General features: G+C 38.8%; 1 protein-coding gene across 3 annotated transcripts in view; it reads left to right on the plus strand.

The window, feature by feature from the left end:
- ABCC8 (ATP binding cassette subfamily C member 8) overlaps positions 1-20,302 on the plus strand; it is a 103,029-nt gene that overhangs the window by 56,385 nt on the left and 26,342 nt on the right. For all 3 annotated transcript variants that reach the window (XM_044425761.1, XM_044425762.1, XM_044425763.1), the window contains 9 exons: positions 1,968-2,043; positions 2,365-2,470; positions 9,184-9,219; positions 10,892-10,927; positions 13,036-13,134; positions 15,662-15,746; positions 17,640-17,720; positions 18,840-18,977; positions 19,588-19,713. In XM_044425761.1, coding sequence (XP_044281696.1) covers positions 1,968-2,043; positions 2,365-2,470; positions 9,184-9,219; positions 10,892-10,927; positions 13,036-13,134; positions 15,662-15,746; positions 17,640-17,720; positions 18,840-18,977; positions 19,588-19,713 — 783 coding nt within the window. The remainder of the gene's footprint in view (positions 1-1,967; positions 2,044-2,364; positions 2,471-9,183; positions 9,220-10,891; positions 10,928-13,035; positions 13,135-15,661; positions 15,747-17,639; positions 17,721-18,839; positions 18,978-19,587; positions 19,714-20,302) is intronic.

A 20,302-nucleotide genomic window follows, 5' to 3' on the forward strand; every position in this document is an offset into this window, starting at 1 on the left:
TGTTTTGAAGATGAAAAGGTTTGGTGATATGATTATCATATTGCAAGGATAGTTGCTGGGAGCAACAGAGACACACTCGTTCCAGACCCTGCTATTCAGCCTGCTTTTCTATGTTTCAGGACTAATTTTGTGCTAGAGTTCATCCATGGCATCTGTTTTCATTTGTTTCTGGAACATATGCAGTAACAGTAGGTGAAAGCACTTCTCAGTACTGAGTAAGCCCAGAGAACCTTCACACATAGAGCAAAATACTCCTAGAAAGGAAGGGGTATTCTCAATTACACTTAAAGCATTTTTTCACCTAGAAATTAAGTGCTGAATATTATCTCCTTGGGCTGATTGAACTACAAGACATGTTACACAACTGCCATTTCCTCCTCTAACTGTCCAGTTCCTCACTTACTAACTTCTGTCCCTTATGGCACTCTCTTGATGTTTATTATGCATTATTTATTCATGTATTCATTTATTAGTTCTATAGCCAAAGCTCTCTGGGCAGTTTACAACAACTTATAAAATAAAATGAAATATATGAATAGCACAGCAAGAGTGGCTATTTGAAACGCTGAGCTGTCCCCTAGAAGCTTTTCCCAGATAGGAACTTATTTGTTGGGTGATGGGCAATCTTAGCTGTGTGCTTTAGATTCACTTAACCTAATTTTATTGTGTATTAAGCAGTTTTAAAAACATTTGCAGCCTGATCCTATGAATACTACTCAGAAGTAAGTCCTTAGGTCAAGGGGGACATATTTCCAGGTACATATGGAATTTTCATGTAACCATGCCAAATGATTATGTTCAACATTTACTAGGGAGTAAGCCCCCATCAATGAGACTTACCTCTAATATATATATCATTGTAATCTAGTTTGAATTGCCCTGAAATTTAGGGAAATTATAAAACATAATAGCAAGAATGGTGGGGATTTGATTCTGTTTTAAATAAGAATAAAAGTAAGCCACAAAACTAGAGTTTCCTTTAAACCGACCAACCAAAAGTAAGGAAATGGAGCTGGTGTACAAAGCACACTGTGATGATAAAGCACACAAGCCTCCCCCGCCTGCTGTGCTCATTGCTTCAGTTGCCTAGTGGCATCCCCTATTCCAGCCTTCAGTCAACAGTTGGTAGTGTCATTGGAAGACCCAGGGCCAGTACTAGGTACCAAAAAGATCCAGGGCTCAGGCCCCTGGGACAAAAAGAATGTACCAGTTTGCATATGCTAATATGCATTGCCTCAAATGTCTGGTGTATCTTATAGGACCTTACCTGCCTATTTGTAAAAGGGCAGGGGAAAGGAAAGGGATTTGATTTCGGGGGGAATAACCTTAAAGCAGAATTCAGTTGAAAAGCATATGGATGTGATGCACCTGGAGCAAAAAGTCAGCTAATCCAGGTAGATCGGGTGCAACAGGGATCATCTATACTTTTATTTCATTGTGCCCATGGACATTAGAGTGGTGAGGCAGATGGCCTCCCAGAGATTCAGAGCTCCAAATGAAAGATTCAAGCAGCCATAGTGGGCTGCGCCCTAACACTGCATCTGAGAGCTTAGGATCAGGAGTTACTCTCACTGCTCTGCTCAACAGCCTCAATGTAGCCTCAATGTTCTTCTGATTCCTGAGGTTGCCTAAGGTTGGATGAAGTCTGGCAGATGTGATGATACAGGTGGCTATGTTCCCTTGGCATTCTGGGGCACTTCATCATAGCAAGGGTGTGGATGGCATGCTAAACAGTAGTTTACAATATGACAGCTATAAAAAAGCAATGAAACATTAGCAGACTAGCCAGGTAGATTTCATAAATGTAAAATGTATAAACCTGTGTTAACATATCCTACCTTTCCCAAAAAAAATCTGAAAACAGTAATCCAAATAATGCATAGACCTAGAATGTCTAGTCAGAAATAAATACGAAATTGGTTTGCAATAACATTGATTATTTATCTTCACTGTTGCTGCCACTGTAGGTGACAAATGGATTTTTTACTTGGTCACCTGAAGGAGCTCCAACACTGTCCAGCATTGATATTCGAATTCCTCAAGGTACTAAAGCACATGTTATCATAAATAGGGGGGTTGTTTTTTGTGTTTTGTTTTGCTTTGTTTTGTTTTTGCAAATATCCCTTATACAACAGATTTGTTGAGGTAGTTTTCTGTGCATGAATCAGAATCAGATAAACATCCATACTCATGTCATGTACCATATCTACATACACAGCATTGATAGAGATGGAACTTCCCACCAATTTCTTCAATGGAGGTGAAACAATGCACAACCCTGCTTGTTTCCTAAAGTCCTTTGGATTGTGGATCAATGTCTGCAATAAATCAAAACTTCAAATAAAATCATTTCTATTATTACAGGTCAGTTAACAATGATTGTAGGACAGGTGGGCTGTGGTAAGTCATCGCTCTTGCTAGGAATACTTGGGGAGATGCAGAAAGTATCTGGGAACGTAATCTGGAACAGGTAATTTTATTTATACTTTCTTTAAGATTTATCTCAGAACCATGTTCTAGAGCATATGAAGTAGATTATTGTAGTGTTGGAGAACAAACTGCATTTATGCTGTATATCCCTGTTAAGATCATTTGCTTTTCTTGCTCAACTTTCATATACATAGCTATAAACAGCACCTAGTAAAAAAAATCATATCTGTAAGTAAACCCTTTTAATTTTATTTAGATCATAAATAAACAAGAATCTGCTTTAAGAATTTGGTTCAGTATTCAGAAACTACATATAAAAGAATGCATAATTGGTGGATGGAAATTCTGAGCTTGTGCCAGTACAATCCCATACAAAGCAAATGTTATCTTAAATCAAGAAATGCCCTACTTCACAGAGTAATATTTATTATGCTAATTGACAGTGGCTTTGTTAAATAATTTCAGTTCATTAAAATAAATCAGTACTGAATCCAGATGTTGAGGTTACAACACCACTGCAAATGTTTATTTTATTAACAATATTAACCACTCTTTGACCAAATAAAATGCACTTACAATCGTCTATTTGATAGACAGAAGAAATCATCTTCAATAATTTTACTGTCATTTGCAGGATTCAGGTAGCAAGCAGCTCATCAGGAGCACCAGAGGGCTGTGCTATCTTACCTGTACCACTGCCAGTGTCAGCTGGTCCACTAATGCCCAAGCAGCTCTTCCGAATGAATGTCACTGGTTCACCTCTTCCTCTTCTTCCTCTGGTCACAAAAAATCATGCAATTCTGTTCATAATTTTTATTATTGTCATTGTCCATCTTTTACAGTACACACTTAAAACTCTCTGATATGTGTAGTCCCGCCTTGTCAATGGATTTGTAAATTTCCGGTTTCTGAGGTAACAGATTCCATATAGGCTAACTTGCATACAGTTGCCAGCTGCACATTGACTGTCAGTTGCAGGCAATTGGTGAAATTAGGTGACAATGTCACCTGCTTAGCAATGTAATCCTCCAATTTTTAAGTTTTGAACTGATAGTTCTCTCTTTCTTCTACCATTTCAACACAGCCCTAATTTTCTAGCTACTGCAGAAAGTGCTCTGGAAATGACACTCAAAAATATGTGAGGGGAATTTATATTTCTCCTTTCTGGAACAGGTGGAGAACCAGAGAAGTGTTGAAATGGTATGGAAGCGTGAGAATTGTCAACTCAACACTTAAAAGACAGAGGCTCACATTATCAAAAGGATGGTATAGTTGCTCCCCCACTTTGGTGTATTTAGTTTTTGTTGTTCAATTTTACTGTTCAATTGACAGATGGCAACTGTGCTGAAATTAGCCTATATACAGTCTTGCCTTTTCAGTTTCCATTTATGTTACTTGTTCCATTTTCCCACTGCCTTTGACAGTTACAAGGGCATTGACAAAAGCTCATGACTTTCAAACAGATATAAGTACATACTTGTGCACTTGTGAAAGACCAAAAAGTAATTATTTTTAAATGACAAAGTTGTACAATTTTAATGGGCCAGGAAAACATATGAACTTGATTGTGTGGTTTGGAAGGTCCCCAAACATTCTTTCTTTCTTTCTTATTTATTTATTTAAATTTCTATGCTACATAATAGTAGAAATTTTCCAGGAGGTGAACTATAAGTCAGAACAAAGCAAAATAATAAAAAGACAAATAACACATGGATAGGAATGTATTAACTTTACATAAACTCCAACTTAGGCAGACCAAATGTCCTTATACATATACATTAGAGAGTAGGGTCTATATGCCATCCATTCATATTTTGAAAGTGTAATTACATCACTTAATAGTCCATTGCATTAGTCCATTGCGTCAGTCCATTGCATTATAGAAGGTGAACTTTCATCCTACTAATGCTATAATCTTTCAGCTATCAAGTGGGTGCAAAATATCCATTTATGTTGACTGTGTATTAACTTCCAGAGAGCAGGTAGATAATTTAAAAGAGTGTATGCATCAGTGAATGTTAAAGTCTGTTGCAATACAAAATGTATCCATGTTCTAATATTCTCCCAAAATGAGGCAACTACTGGGTACTGCCAACACATATGATTAAAAGAAGCATTAGCAGTATTATGCTGCCAGCAGTTAGCCAATTCAGACAAACCCTTATTAAAGAGACACAGTGGTATCCAATAAACAGAAAGAGTAAGAACAGTTGTTGAATACAACATTAGTAAAAACCACTGAAGCTTCAATATAGACATGAAAGCCGCAATTCATTGATTGGACTGAACAGAACAATCCAATTCCCTATTCTGTTTCTGTTTTAGTCCCTGTATATCACATTTGTTCACGGATAATAAACTTTTGTAAACATGGATCATCAATATAACTGTTCAGCCTCAACAAGTGTTTCCAATAGCAAAGGAGACTGGGAGGCCTGTAAAAGCTGCAGGATCAAACCTAGATTTTGTTGCAAGTAGAAGCACTTCCATTCAGCCAGCAATTTGCTGTATAAATTCTACAAGAACAAAAATCCTCATCAACCTCCACAAACTGATCCAACTTAAATATCCAGGTCTGCCACAAAGACATTTTCTTACCAATGTTTAAGACTGGATTTTGCTATGAAATCAATTTAGCATTCAAAAATAGATCACAATGTAATTAATGTATTATTCACCTAACATCTCGAGCAACCATAATCTATCTATTTTAATAAGCTGAGAGTTTAATCCTATCCATTTGGAAACAGAATCTACAAGAGCAGATTCCAGAAGTGATCATGGTGGAAAACCTAATCTTAGTGGGAAAGACCAAAATTTAGAACAAGTCAGGAAAAAGGCCTGATAAAATACTACAAGATCTGTATTACAAACATTCCTTGATGAAATGTTGCATACTTTTCAAAGATATCTGGAATGCACCCCCCCACCAAATTATGAAACAGAAAATTAACATTTTTACAGTATTGCCAGTTACACATAGAGGAATTCCAAGTATATGATATGCACAATCTGAGTTTTAATATTTATCTTAAGTGTATTGACTTTACCCACAAATTAAACTTTAGCAATGCCCATCTCTCTGTATCCCAGAAAATTTCATTAGTCAATTTTTTCAAGTTTAATTTAATTATTAGAAATCAATCTTTAGGGATAAGTATTCTCAAATAAGTAAAGAAATCCAGGCAAGACCAAAAATGCCAGTTAGTGAATACGCTATGAGATACATTGTCTCCAGTCAGCACTAGTTCAGTCTTTGACCAGTTAAACAAATATTCAGACAAATCTCCATATAATTAATCAATTGCAACAAAGCTGAAATAGACACCTGAACAGTAACCATTCATCTGCATAAAGAATAATTTAAAATTGTAAACAGACAAACACAAAATTATGAATACTACTGTTCTCTCTAATGGCACCCACCAGGGGTTTGAAACATAGATATAAATGGGAAAGTGAACAGCCCTTTCTGGTACCTCCCCCAAGAAAGAAGAAAGCTGAAATAGATTTTTAGTCATAACTCTATCCTAGAGGTTGATTTTAAAATTATGAGCCATTTCATAAATATATCCAGAAAAGCAAAATTAATTTCCAATGAATTTTGTCAAAGGCCTCCAGCATCCAAAGAAACATTAGCTACTAATTTTTAAAAAAATTAGCCATCAGAAAGAACACAGAGAAAGAAACAAATCAGGTTCTGCAGCAAAGGACTCTGGGACCAAGCAAGAAAGAGCAAGAGAACAAGCCACAGCAAACCCAATGTTCTGTCAGGCGCACTGTGGGTAGTGTTGCGTTTTTGCAGGGTGACTTAGCATGTCATGCAAATACACTCTGTGTCTCTAGGAGAGAGGAAAGAGTGTAATATACCATACTGGAGTTAGTAGAAAGAATTATCTCCCATGCACAGCTACTGTTGTTACTGTTGTGCATTATGATAAGCTCTCTGTATGTTTATTCAAAATCAGCGAAAGCAGTTATTGCACAGCAACTGGCTTATGTTCAGATTTTCCCACCATCAATAACCATCAGGTCAAAAGGGAATAGAACTTCCATTAATGTACAGCCATCCCTCAAGATGTATACACTGTATACCCTACACACACCACCTAGCACATTATCAACACTGTCACCTCTGCTGAATCCTCTTTTGGTTGATCAATGGGAACAAACTGCAGCAACTGACATTTCCATTTTTATTTTAAAGCATCTGCTCCAAATTTGATCAAACCTATGCCACTGGGGGAGGGAATGCATACATTGTTTTCCATAGCCATATTCACCACACTACTGTTAGTGCCTCCAGACACTGGCTGGGATGACAGTGAAAACAGAATTTTGCTATTTCTATAGGATTTTCTGTGTAAAGGGATCCTTACGCCTTTTGATTTCAATAGCATTATTACTGCCTTGATCCAACTTAAAAGCTATGAGGTGGACTCAAAGTCAGTTGTTCCAAAATATTTCGATAGAGATTTTCCAATAATAAGCCCTCTTTTTTTCCTTTTTAGTCTTTTCTGTGTTTAAAACTGCATTACTTAGTTCAAATAGAGTGGTTCATTTTAAGTTGAGGCACTATCGTATGTCTGAAATTTTGATAGATGATCAGTTTTTAGTATCACCAATGGAATATGCAATGTAAGCTTGAGAGCATGCAATTTTATGAAACATTATAATTCAAGTTTTAATTTTAGTCAGAAGTGTTAGCAATTGAAATACTATCAACTTTAAGATGTCAATGAAATAAAACTAAGCTACTGATCAAATTTATATGCAAACACGATTTGTGAAAGGGCTGTAGTCTCTGAGGAATCATTACCTAATAGGAAAACAAGCTCTCAAAACTGGCTCTCACCTGCACCGGAGGAGGGGGGTGGAGCAGGGCGCGCCGAGCGCATGCCAGCCAGGTGTGGTGCAGCCGGGCCGGCAGCATGCTGGTGGTGGTCTTCCAGGTGGCGCGGCGGCAGCAGGTCTTCCCAGGCGGTGGGGGTGAGCAGTCCGTCCCTCCGTGCGGCCGGCCGGTTAAAGCCTGCGGTTCCTCCTCCTCCGCGGCAGGTCTTCCCGGGCGGTGGGGGTGAGCAGTCCGTCTCTCCGTGCGGCCGGCGGGTTAAAGCCCGCGGCTCCTCCTCCTCTGCACCGCTCCCCCTGAGCTGCACAGCTCTCACCTGCACCGGAGGGGGGGGGTGGAGCAGCACGCGCTGAGCACATGCCGGCCAGGTGGTACCACGTGGTGCAGGCGGGCCAGCAGCGTCCCAGGTGCCGGGCACACGCACATTTGCTCTATAAGGTGCACAGACATTTCCCCTTACTTTTGAGGGGGGGGGAAGTGCGTCTTATAGAGCGAAAAATACGGTACTTACTTAGTAAAAGCTTTTGTATGCCATCCTATTGTAGAAAAATCTCAGGACGACTTACAATATTTGAAAGAACAATTAAAAGAACAATGATTTCTAATTAAATTAAAACAGAACAAAACAGTAAATCACAAAACAAACAAGAGCGTCTGAAGGTTAAAAGTTGCTGATTTTAAAATACGGTTTAAATAAAAAGGTTTTGGCCTAGTGCCAAAAAGAGTATAAGCTCAGCACCAGGCTTACCTCTCTGGGGAGTGCATTCCAGAGTCTGGGCGCCATAGCAGAGAAGGCTCTATTCTGAGTTGATGACCTTTTTACCTCTCTTAGAGAGCGTTCCCAGAGCAGGGCTTCTCCTGCAGATTTTAAGGGGCATGAGGGCATATAAGGAAGGAGACGTTCCTTCAGGTATCCTGGTCCCAAGTCATTTAGGGCTTTATAGGTCAAAGCAAGCGCCTTGAATTGGGCCCGTACTTCAACTGGAAGCCAGTGGAGCTGATAGAGGACCGTTATATGAGAGTAATGGCTGGTCCCTGTCAGCAGCCTGGCAGCTCTATAAACTCCTTAATGCACGTTTATTTCCACTGCAGTTCACCACAACAAAAAATGCTGGAGGGATAAACTGATTTTTATGGTGCTAAATAAGAACTTTCCACAAGCACAGCTTTCAGAGAAAATGCTGGCAAATTACACTTCAAAACTGGATTCTCTAAATGCTGACTTATTGTTTTTGAACAAGTCAAATCACCTGTCCAGATTGGGGGAAAATGGTCATATGACATTTAGCAGTAATTATGGCTGCTAAAACATTGTGAAATATGTTTGTTTCTTGTATTTTTACATACCTTTCTGTAACCAACCACAGCAGCTGAGAAAGCTGAAAACCATAACCAAATAAAACATACTAATGCATTAAAGACAACCTAACAATGACTTCAAAAGCCAGGTTAAAAAGATGTGTTTTCTCCCCTTTTCTGAGCACAGAGATAGTGCAGGCCAGTCATCATTCCACAAGAAGGGTGTTGTGGAGTTTGCAGACAACAACACAGGAGAAAGCCCTTTCCTGTGAGCTAGCAAGGGTGTCTTCAAAAGGGCCTCTTCTGCTGGTCTTAATAACCAGACAGGCTCATACCAAGATAGGCAGCCCTGAGATAGCTGTTATTCCTGAAACAAACAGCGCTGTGGAAAATATTTTGTAATATGAATGTTGTTGTTACATGCTGTTGAATCATTTTTGACCTGTGGTGACAGTAAGAGTCACCTTCAAAGGGCCCTGTCCTTGACAGCTCTTGTAAACAAAATATGCATACAAAGTAGAATATAATTATTAATTTTCCTTTGTGTAAACTGTTCCTATTTACTTATATACATAATTTCTTTCTGCTTTTTACTGATGATACAGCAATATTCCAGACAGTGAGACAGGAGAGGATGTCAGGTATGGTAACTTATGTGATTTCTGGTCATCATGAGTCAAATTTATTATGTTAGAATGGACAGTGTCCAACATTGCTGCTCCACTGTGCCATTACATAAGTCTAGCATAAGCAACTTCTATTGCAACACCAATAGCATATGCTGGTTTGACAGGTTTTCTGAGGATTCATCATATGAGCATATGCTAGCAACATTGTGCGAAACGTCATTTATGCTTAGTGCTGCATCAAAGGCCTAGAGTGTGACAGTGGTAGACACCACCCAAGGGAACAAAAGATAATTCAGCTCAATCATTAACTCGGATGGAGGCCATTTCTCTCAAATCACAGCATTTACAGTTAGAATGTTCCCCAACCACCTCAGGTTCAGAGGAGACCGTAGAGAACAGGAAGACTCTGAAGAGGTGACATGTGAATGGATTAATCCAGTGCACTAGTGTCAAGCCAAATGAGCGGCCCAATTAAGTAACACCCAGCATTCCCACCATCTGGCCCACAGGCAACATGAATCTCCCTGAGGGTGGAGTCAAGCCTTTCAAAAAAGAAAAGGGAGGGGAGGTAACTCTAACAAACTGGAGGGACTGTTACTTTGATATTTCATGAGAAATACCTTCTTATGAAACACTCTGTATCACAAACACTCTAACTGAAATAAAAACTGTATTTCAAAAACCTCCTGTTCAGATCTGCATCGAACTGTTGCCTGTGAATGTCATCTGAAGAATGATATAATACTTTCTAGAGCTGTATAACAAAAGCTTGAGGAAAAAGATGGAGAAATAGAATGCTAATCATAGAATAGTAGAGTTGGAAGGGGCCATGAAGGCCATCGAGTCCAACCCCCAGCTGTTGCAGGATTCCAGTTTATACCATCTCACTCAGATGGCAGTCCAGTTTCCCATTGAATGTCTCTAGTGTGAGAGAGCCCATGACCTCTCTAGGCAACTGGGTCCAGTGTTGTATCGATCGTGAGGAAGCTTTTTCTGATATCTAGCCTGAATCTGAGTTGTCATGACTTGAGTTGATTATTCTGTGTCCTCTTTGTGACAGCCTTTGATGTGGTATCATGTCCTCCCTCATTCTTCTCTTCTCAAGGATGAACAAACCCAGTTCTCTCAGTCTCGCCTCATAGGAAAGTGTTTCCAAACTATGGATCACTTTTGTTATCCTCCTCTGGACCCTTTCTAATTTTTCTGCAACTTTCTTAAATATTGGTGCCCAGAACTGGCCACAGTATTCCAGATGGGCTCTGACTAGTGCTACATTCCAAACATGTTCTGGCAAGGCCTATTGGAATGAGTGTATGTTTTTCATCTTTTTGGAATGATTGTTACCACAGGGAACCTGGGATGTAGCACATAGTATACATAGCAGCATGGGAAAAAGAAGAGATGTTTATTGTGAAACTGGCAGAAAACTAACTGGAAACAGTGCATAAAATAAAATTGCTACTTGAGCTTTAAAAATGTAAAGAGCGGCTCTTTTTAAAGCTAATTGATTATGATAATATATCTTGGATTTGTCATTGGCTTCAGTGAATTGCCTTACAAGCTATGCATGGTGAATCTTAAAATGACATTTATTTACACTTCTGAGTTTGCGAATTTAAACATTCTTTTCAGTATTTGCTGAAATGAATTTAAACTAATATTTTATCATATACCTTCTCTGCAGCTTGGAAAGGGAAACAGTTGTAGACATGGATAACAGGTATGCATTTTGAAAATGAACTGGAAGAGCTTTCAGAAGTTTCTGTAACATTAAACCAAACCTTTATAAGCAAATATTTCTCATTTGTATAATTAATCTTCTAGCCAAATTTGATGTGGGCCATGAGAGCAGGTTTTACCCCCATTTTTGCCCCATGCAGTAAATTTAATGGAACATGTTTTACTCATATAAAATACTTAGGTATCCAAACTCAAAATATTACTTCCTAATCTGAATGATGAATGCAGATTATTTGTTCTGCTAATTACAGTCATTTCAAGTGTGCTTTTTTTTAAACAAAGTGGCCTTCTACTTTGCAAGCTTATTTTTAAAAGAAAGTATTTAGCTGAACTTTTTATTGGAATTTCCATAAAGATTTCCAGATTTAATCTCCAACATTAAGTATACAATCCAGCACCCTGAAAATGATTTTGGGCTTAGTTTACCACATGAGGAATGCAAGTATATATTTTGAAGAGGGTATGCATGATTGGTTAAATGTAAAGCTGGATAAGTGCTCTGAACTGATGGTTTCCTTTCCTATTTCATATTGTATTTGCTTTTTGCTTTCTTTGCCTATCAGTAGATACAGATTATGAGTAAGCAGATTCTTGGATTGAGATTTGGGGCAATTAGGGCCTAATGAAACTCAGCTCTTAGTTGTACAAGAATAAATGCTATATTTACAACATTTGAAAACTGGAACTGTAAAGTCTTCCTGTTCATTATCCATAAATAATCCTTCAAACCATAGAATAGGTAGAGCACCATATTTACTATACACTGACTAGGTTTACACATCATGAGAACCCACCATGGAAATGGCTGCTTAGCCATCCCTTCTCTACTATCCACAGTTCCCTAGCAACATGCACAAATCATCACCTGATATATTACTATTGTGCCCTTCCCCTGTTTACTTTTGGAAATGGGGAGAAAGAGCAAAAATACTGTAAATAGAGAGACAAAGGGGAATCACAGCAAAATTGTTCCTTATGATTTAATAAAAATTCCTTTGGAGGCTGAAGGTGTAAGCATTCAGAGATGCAGGTACACTTGGGAGGAGAAAGTGGAAGAATCCACCTCAAAATCTCAGAAGACCAAACAGGACAAGGCTGTTGAGGTCCATAAGAAACAATTCGTTGCTAGTTGAGAAGTCATGTCCAACCCTTCGCAACCCCATGGACAACACTCCTCCAGGCCTTCCTTTACTCCACCAGCTCACACCAACTGCTTCAGTGACTCCATCTAGCCACCTCATCCTCTGCCGTCCCCTTCTTCTCTTGCCATCTATTGTTCCCTGCATTAGACTCTTCTCCAGGGAGTCCTTCCTTCTCATTAGGTGGCCATAGTATTTGAGTTTCATCTTCAGTATCTGGCCTTCTAAAGAGCAGTCAGGGTTGATCTCCTCTAGGACTGACTGGTCTGCATAAGGAAAAATGTTTTGTTCATGTTGCAATGCATGGTAAGAGTAGGAGGAGAAGTGGGAAACACAGAAGCCATGTTGCCAAAGGAACTGTGCAATTGTATAACTTTTAAGTTTAGGCAAAAACCCTTTTGCAATGGAAACTGCACGAGGTTGCTTGCTGTGACATGTGAACCTAGCCAGAGAGTTATATATGTAAGCAAAAAAATCATATACTCACCCGGATTCTTTATAAACAGAATATGTTCATTCCTGTAAATATTTCAAAGCATTTTCCATATATGCTGGTTTTGCTGAATCTATGGGGCCCAAGACAGCCCTTCCAGTTAAAACTTTTAAGCTTTGCCACCTTTCATATTTAATTAATATGACATTATCTAGAACCACTTAGTACAACTTATGCCACTCTAAAAAACAAACCATGACTTAGCCACTCTTTAATGAGGCAATAATACCAAAGGCAGAAGCAAAGTAAATGGAGGTACCTTATATATAAAGAATACACGAATGTTGCAAAAGGGATTTATTAATGATGCATCTATGCCCTTTGTATGAGAGGTATGGAATATAAAATTATATTTACAAAAGACACTGAAAGAATGCATCAGTGAAGACTCATTTAAGTGTCTGTTTTAGGAAATAACCAAAATGCAGTAGAATATTTCTCTGTGTTTTTCTCCAGGAAAAGAGGATCGGTGGCATATGCTTCCCAGAAACCATGGTTGCTAAATGCTACAGTGGAAGAGAATATCACTTTTGAGAGCCCTTTCAATAAACAAAGGTAATGTATTTAACTACCATGCAAATGCAAATACTAAATCTCACATAGAGTGAACCTTTATAATTGTTGCTGACACTTTCTCTGGGTAAATGTTCAACTGTTGAATTGCTATGACTTTGAAATGAGTAATGATTTGAAGCATTGAAACATCTTGATTGGGGCTCTCTCTTTTCTAAAAGTCCTATATTGACAGCAGGTGTAATTCACCAGCTTGACTAAGTGCCAATGCAAATATTGCAGCACTCACATGGAAGCTAGTGGGCTGGTGCATACTGTGCTAAGCCATCCTATAGATCACTCCCCACAGGCTGGCTGCTCACTGAATAACCCACATTATGACTGAGCACACGGCAGCTTCCCATGGGTTGTTTTTGCTCAGTCCTCCCATCTATCTCCAGCATGTATCTCAGGTACCCTTGGAACAGAAAGCCTCATTCCCTCATTTCCTACATCAGCATCCTCTCTGCAGTTGGTCCACTCGTGTTTCCAGCTCACAAGGGAAACTCCCCCTCTCCTTACATCAGAATCACAATATGCATGTGGTTTTCTGAGCCCTTACGCACACAGTAATGTTTTTACAATTTAAAAAAAACAGTAAGGGGCAAGCGTGCATGATTGCAAAACTGCTTTCCACTGTTTAGCACATCATACTAACAACCCTTTCTTATCAGTTCTATTCTCCACTTTGGCACTTGCTTCTAGTGAAAACCTCAACAAAATAGGTAAAGCTGCCTTCTGTACTTCCAGTGTAATTACATCTGCTCCAGAAGCTCATTATCATGTAGCCATCAGCCACTTTCAGTTCCCCACAGCCACTTCATTGTGTTTCTTACTTCCCTCTGTTGGTTAGATATTGGTTCATTGTTAGCTGTCTGATACGCATATTGGTTACAGAGCATTGACATGATAAATGTATGATAAATAAATTTCAAGGCAGAGCAGGAAGTGAATAGGATCAGAGAAGATGCAGACTTGGCATAATAAAGATGCACATATTTCAAGGCAGAGTAAAAGGATCTGCAAATATACACATACATTTCATGGCAGAGCAATAAAGCAGAGGGATAATTATGTAAATACCATCCTAAACATTTCATTAAAATACATACACTTGTATAAAAACAATTTTTAAATAAAGAAGCATAAGTTGTGAACCGGTTCTGGATGTTCCCCAGTATCCTTTGTTCTTGATTTTTAGGAGTACAAGATGGAGGTTACTGTTAAGGGATGAGGGTGCTTACCAGCAGCACTAGCGAATCACATGAAATGGCTGTCGGTTTGTCATTCTTTCCAAGCAGCTCTCTAGCCACCCCCAACAAAATAGAATGAAATTGCCTGCTGAATTCAGATGTCACAACAAATGCCTAAAACCAAGCTACCCTGATCATGGTGAAGCCCTGAACAAGCCATGGGTTCTCAGGGTGGCTTGTTTATAGAAAATAAAATGAAGAACACTCCAAGTTTGGATGACATGGCAAGCTACCCTGAAGTAACCAATGGTAACAAGTCACCATGTTTTATGTTGTGAACCAGATCATTGAAAAAGACTTCCATGTGAAAGGTGCATCATGCAGGTAGTACAACATCTGAGGCTGCTTTCCAAGTTGATTGGCACCATTTATGGAGAGTCTTTGTGCCAGCATTGCACACTTCGTGTTATGGGCATAGAAACCCTTTGTGGGAACAAGCTGATTCTTGTGCTACGCATCTTACAGTGTTAAGGTTCCCATGTGAACACAGAACTATCAGCAATATCTAGCTAAGATCCTAATAGTTGCATTGCTCCAATCAGCACATAGTTCTATGCAGGCAAGCTGTGCTAAATGAAATTAACCTGTTTCTGCAGAATTCAGTAGGTCCACACATCACAGTAATCTGCTGTGGTGATTTTACCATGATAGGTTGGTTGTTCCACAGGGCATCTATGATGGTGAGCCTGACAGATGAGTGGGCTCATAATGGGTGCTTCTCCCTCTCCCTGTATTCCAGGGGACACTGCAGGGGGAACAAGGCCCCTCTCCCTTCCCTCTCTGAAGTCAAGCCACTTTGGCTTCCTTTGGCACATTTGTCCCCCTTTTTATCACTGCTCAGGAAAGTGGGTTGATAACCATTTTGGCGATCACAAACTCCCATTCAGACTGTTACAATGACACCTTCCTGAGAACTTAAACCTCTAAACTAACCCTGTTACAGTCACTGGGACAATGGGCTTCTCAAAGATGGCTGTAGGTGCCTTGCAAATGTGTGATAATCTCTTCAAGATAATCAGGATCACACCCAAGAACAGAACTAGGGAATGGTTCATCTATTTTTCACACTTGAGCACCTTACAGTGCATTATTAGCTAAAATGGCACTTATTTGTGTGGAGTAGACAGTGTTCCCATTAGAACAATTAGTGCTTTGCAAACATGCATTTTCCAGCATGTGGCTTCTCCAACTGATTAAGCTTGCCTGTAAAAGCAAGTAAAATGTGCTTGTGAGGCAGTCTCCATGTGAATTGACAATTACCAGTTCTGTTTCCCCAGGTACAAAGCAGTAATTGATGCTTGCTCTCTTCAGCCTGATATTGACATACTTCCTCATGGAGACCAAACTCAAATTGGAGAGAGGGTTAGTAGCCATATACAAGATTTTTTTAAAAGGGCTAAGTACCCAAACTTGTCATATGTTCTTAAAATTCTAACTCTTCCTTGAAAAAACCAATTTGTAAAGCAAATACACTTTCAGATCATTACTTTGAAAGCATTACACTTTGTAAACAGTGTTGCTGCTTTAGCTAATAAAACATTCCTTTCAAGCTTCAGTCAGTCTTCCTGATATCCCGAAATACTGCATTTAAGGTGCATATTTATTGAATATAATAACAATTTTAGTTATCTAGAATCTATAAGAGAATGGCATATTAAAGCAGTCTAATTCAAATACAAGCTGGTTAGTTGTACCTTTCCTTGCTATCACAGTTTATATCTACTTGAAATCAATGGTATTTTTTATTATATATGAGAAAGGAATGAGGCTTCAGCAGGTGACTAAGGTGAGATGGGTGGAAAACTTAGCCTTTGTCCCAAATACGCGTGACAGCTGTCACACTGTGTAGAATCCTGGCACCTTAACGTGGGATAAGGCAATCAGGAAACAGGGCAGATATTACTGGATCTTCCAAGTGAGAAATCCTGGCATCTAAATGATGCCATTGAAATATCAGGTATAAGCCAAGCTGACATGGATCACAAGAAGCAAAGAAGGTAGAGGAATATCTAACATACAATAGACAAGATGCAGAAAAAATGCCTAACAATGCTGTTTTCTCAAATCCCCCAGTAGCCAAAGTTCTCCTGGGAATATATAATGTACTATACAGGGAGGAGCTCCATCGCAAAGATACCACCTCACCTTCTGTAAATGTTTTATTTATTTATTAATTTATTAAAACATTTTTATGCCGCCCCATTCGCCGAAGCCTCAGGGTGGCTTACAACAATAAATTAAAACATCATAAATAACATTTTAAAATATATACATTAAAATAAAATACAAATATACAATATAAAATAAGCCGCCCTGGCCAGATAAAATTCAATAATATTAACATTTAAAATGCTGCTTAAATAAAAAGGTCTTCGCCTGGCGCCGAAAAACAAATAACGACGGTGCCAGGCAGACCTCTCTGGGGAGCGCATTCCATAACTTAGGCGCCACCGCTGAGAAAGCCCTCCTCCGAGTAACCACCCTCCTAACTTCTTTCACGGAGGGCTCCCGTGAAAGATAATTTTGACAGATTATTTTCAAAATAAAGTGGGGTAAAGTGTTGGATTATAGCACTGGCTTTAACAACATCCTTTCTTGTAATAATTTCATAGACTCCTGATCAATTTGCATGAAGCATTTATTGAGTATACACGGTCCTTCATTCACAGAAATTTGCAGGTCCCTTTTCAAAAAGTCATCATTCTCTAATGCTTCTTCTATGTTTTCTAGCCATTTTCACTCTTGTCATGGCAAAGGAAGTCAGTTATTTTTCCTGATACAGCCGTAATTCCCTATAGAAATCTCATGCATTTTTTGGAATTCTGCTTTATACCACAACACTTGTGTTGTGTAATGTAACATATAGGAACTTATGGAAAACATCTCATGTGAAGGGTGTTCTAATCCTCCCACCTGTAGAGATTCCCTTGGTTTTTCAACTTTAAAATGGGAATTAATTTTGATGTCAGGAGCTGTTGTGATGGTCAGTGATGGATAATAAAATACCCTGTATTTTCAAAGTGATGCATAAGTAGTTAATAATAATACAATGGAAAACATTTCTGAAAGTGAAGATAGAAGTGATGTCTCCTTTAATAGCTTTTGATATGTTTATCTTTTCCTTGTCCAGAGGGCAAATTGCTTTCAAGTAGACATAGTAAATTCCAGGTGAAGGTTTGTTAAAGCAAAATGTTGCTTCAGAATAGATCATGTTTGATTTTTCCCCCAACTGAATTGTTTTGTCTTTTACCCCAGGGCATTAATCTGTCTGGAGGGCAGCGCCAGCGGATCAGTGTGGCAAGAGCTCTTTACCAACAGACAAATGTTGTGTTCCTGGTAAATTGACCATAAGTAATTCCACACTTAGGCTTGCAAAATTCTAATTTGCACCCCCATCTATCCATTATTAGCACAATGCTAGCTTTACATGTATCAGCGCTTAAGGTACATTGCTATGGGAGCAATGAAATGAAATCAGGACAATTGCAGGGAAAGGAGAACTAGATAAGTTGTAACATCTCTTTGCCCTGAAACTATAACTAATTTTGAAAATAAATACAACAATCCAAATGTCATATGAAATGGTTTGCACCTGTCTAATCTAATTCCAGTGGCAGGCCATGGGTAGCAATGATTGAAGTGAATGAAAAAGTTACTTCTGGTGAGGAAACTCTTGAACTCATGGGAACTCCTATGTCTGAAACAGATTGGATGAAATGCTTGAATGATATTTTTATTAACATTTAAAATTATAAGAATCCCAATATTCTGTTGAAATAAAGCAGTGGTGTTTTTGTTGACTTAATAATGAAGGTGAAAGAATGACATACAAAATGGATATGATACAAACCCAAATAGGGGTGGGGGGTTATAGTGGATTATAGGTGTGTGTTTGCATGGTGTCTACTCTGGCTTGCTGAAGCGCCCTGAAATGGTCCTGAAGCCATGAAGGTTGTGCATCCCTGAGTTAGCTAATGAAATAAGTTATTTGTTCCAATTTTAGGTATGTATAGAGAAATGTGTAAATCTGTATGATTTCATTCTGCCTCCTTGATTTCATTCTGCGTTTTTTGCACAATTGCAATCAAGATAAACTAATGGCTCTGAGAAAACCCACTAGTACAAAAGGGGCTATAATACTCTAATAAGAACAGCAATAAAGTTATTTTACAGAGGCTTATAACATTTATATAATTATTTATTGCATATAATTGTATTTAATAAGATTAGGTAATAGTCATATGGGTGGGAGGCAAAACAGTGAACTTAAAAAACAATACACATATACTTCTGCAGAATTTAATGGAAATGTTACTGCAAGAAGAAAGTGAATTCAATTTTTTCTTTAAATTGTACAGAAAAGAGAACAATTTTCTAAATGAAATGATTTCTACTACAAAGGCAATTTTACAGCGTTACACAGGGAAACATTCATAAGATCTTTTCCTTTGTTAGGATGATCCATTTTCTGCATTGGATATCCACTTGAGTGACCATCTCATGCAAGAAGGAATCCTGAATATGCTAAGAGATGACAAGAGGACTGTTGTCCTGGTTACCCACAAATTACAATATCTGCCCCATGCTGACTGGGTAATGAAGCTGCTTTTATTTTTGGGAAGAAGCAGAAAAATGTCTTGTAGAAATGATTCAGCCAAAGATTTCATCCAGTGAAATGACTGTACTGGGAGGAATATAAGCGTGCGCTTAACTCTCTCAAAAGCAATTGGATGCCTTTCATGCTATGATCAACTCTTATTTATTATTTATTTATTTATTAAAACATTTCTATGCTGCCCCTTGCCGAAGCCTCGGGGCGGCTCACAGCACAAATAAAGCATCCTGCTAAAATATTTAAGTTTTGCAAATTGTACTCCTTCAGTCCTTAGCAAACCCAGCCTAGGTAATGTAGCAGCAAGTATCAGCATTTATTCCTCAGCCTCACCTCAGTCTTTTAATGCTGCCACCTGAAAGAGGTTGCTTCTTTTGGCTACACAGTGGGGGTGGCCCTGTCTCAGAACAAATGACTCCAGCTGGCTTTTGGATTCCTGTCCTGTTCCAATCTAGAGTCAAGCTATAAATGTATCAAATGTCATCTTCCTATGTGATCTGGGAGGGTTAAGAACTGGTTAAATCTACATATAAAAAGCACTTATATATTGTAAACTATAAATTAATTTTTTCACAACCTAAAATCTTCCAGATTATTGCAATGAAGGATGGTACCATTCAAAGAGAAGGCACACTCAAAGATATTCAGAAATCCGAGTCTGAGCTATTTGAACATTGGAAAACACTCATGAATCGACAAGATCAAGAGATGGAGAAGGCCAGTTTTGTTTTTCTTTCATTTTATTCTTTCACCTTAACACTATCATTCCTTATGACATGACAAAGCATTTATAGTTAAAAACTATGAGGACTGGACCCCTCAGCTATGCCAGCCTGGAGAATGCACGGTGAAATCCCTTCCATTAGTTGCAATGGTGTAGGCAAGAAATTAAATTTTAAAAGGATGCTGACCCAAGAAACAGCCACTTCTGCCCTAGGCAGCATGAGTGGCCAGAGTATCAGATGAGGTGGCAGATGCATTACACACTACTCCTTCCCAACCCCTTCTACAATTACTCATTTAGTCTTCCAGATATCATTTGTCCAGTATACAAACATAAGAGCCTTTACATCTCATAACTTGGTGACACAGCAGATACATAAAAACATAGAAACAGAGCGAGTCAGAAGGGGTCTTCTGGGCCATCTAGTCTGACCTCCAGCACCAGCCAGCTCTGCCCTCGACATGCCCACCATGTGGATGTCCAGCCTATCCTTGAACACCCACACCGATGGGGCCTCAACGACCTCTCGTGGAAGCCCATTCCACACCCTCAGGGTCCTGACTGTCAGGAAGTGCTTCCTGG

Source organism: Varanus komodoensis, unplaced genomic scaffold (genome assembly GCF_004798865.1).
Source record: "Varanus komodoensis strain SLA01 unplaced genomic scaffold, ASM479886v1 scaffold16, whole genome shotgun sequence".
In the NCBI taxonomy this organism is placed as follows: domain Eukaryota; kingdom Metazoa; phylum Chordata; class Lepidosauria; order Squamata; family Varanidae; genus Varanus; species Varanus komodoensis.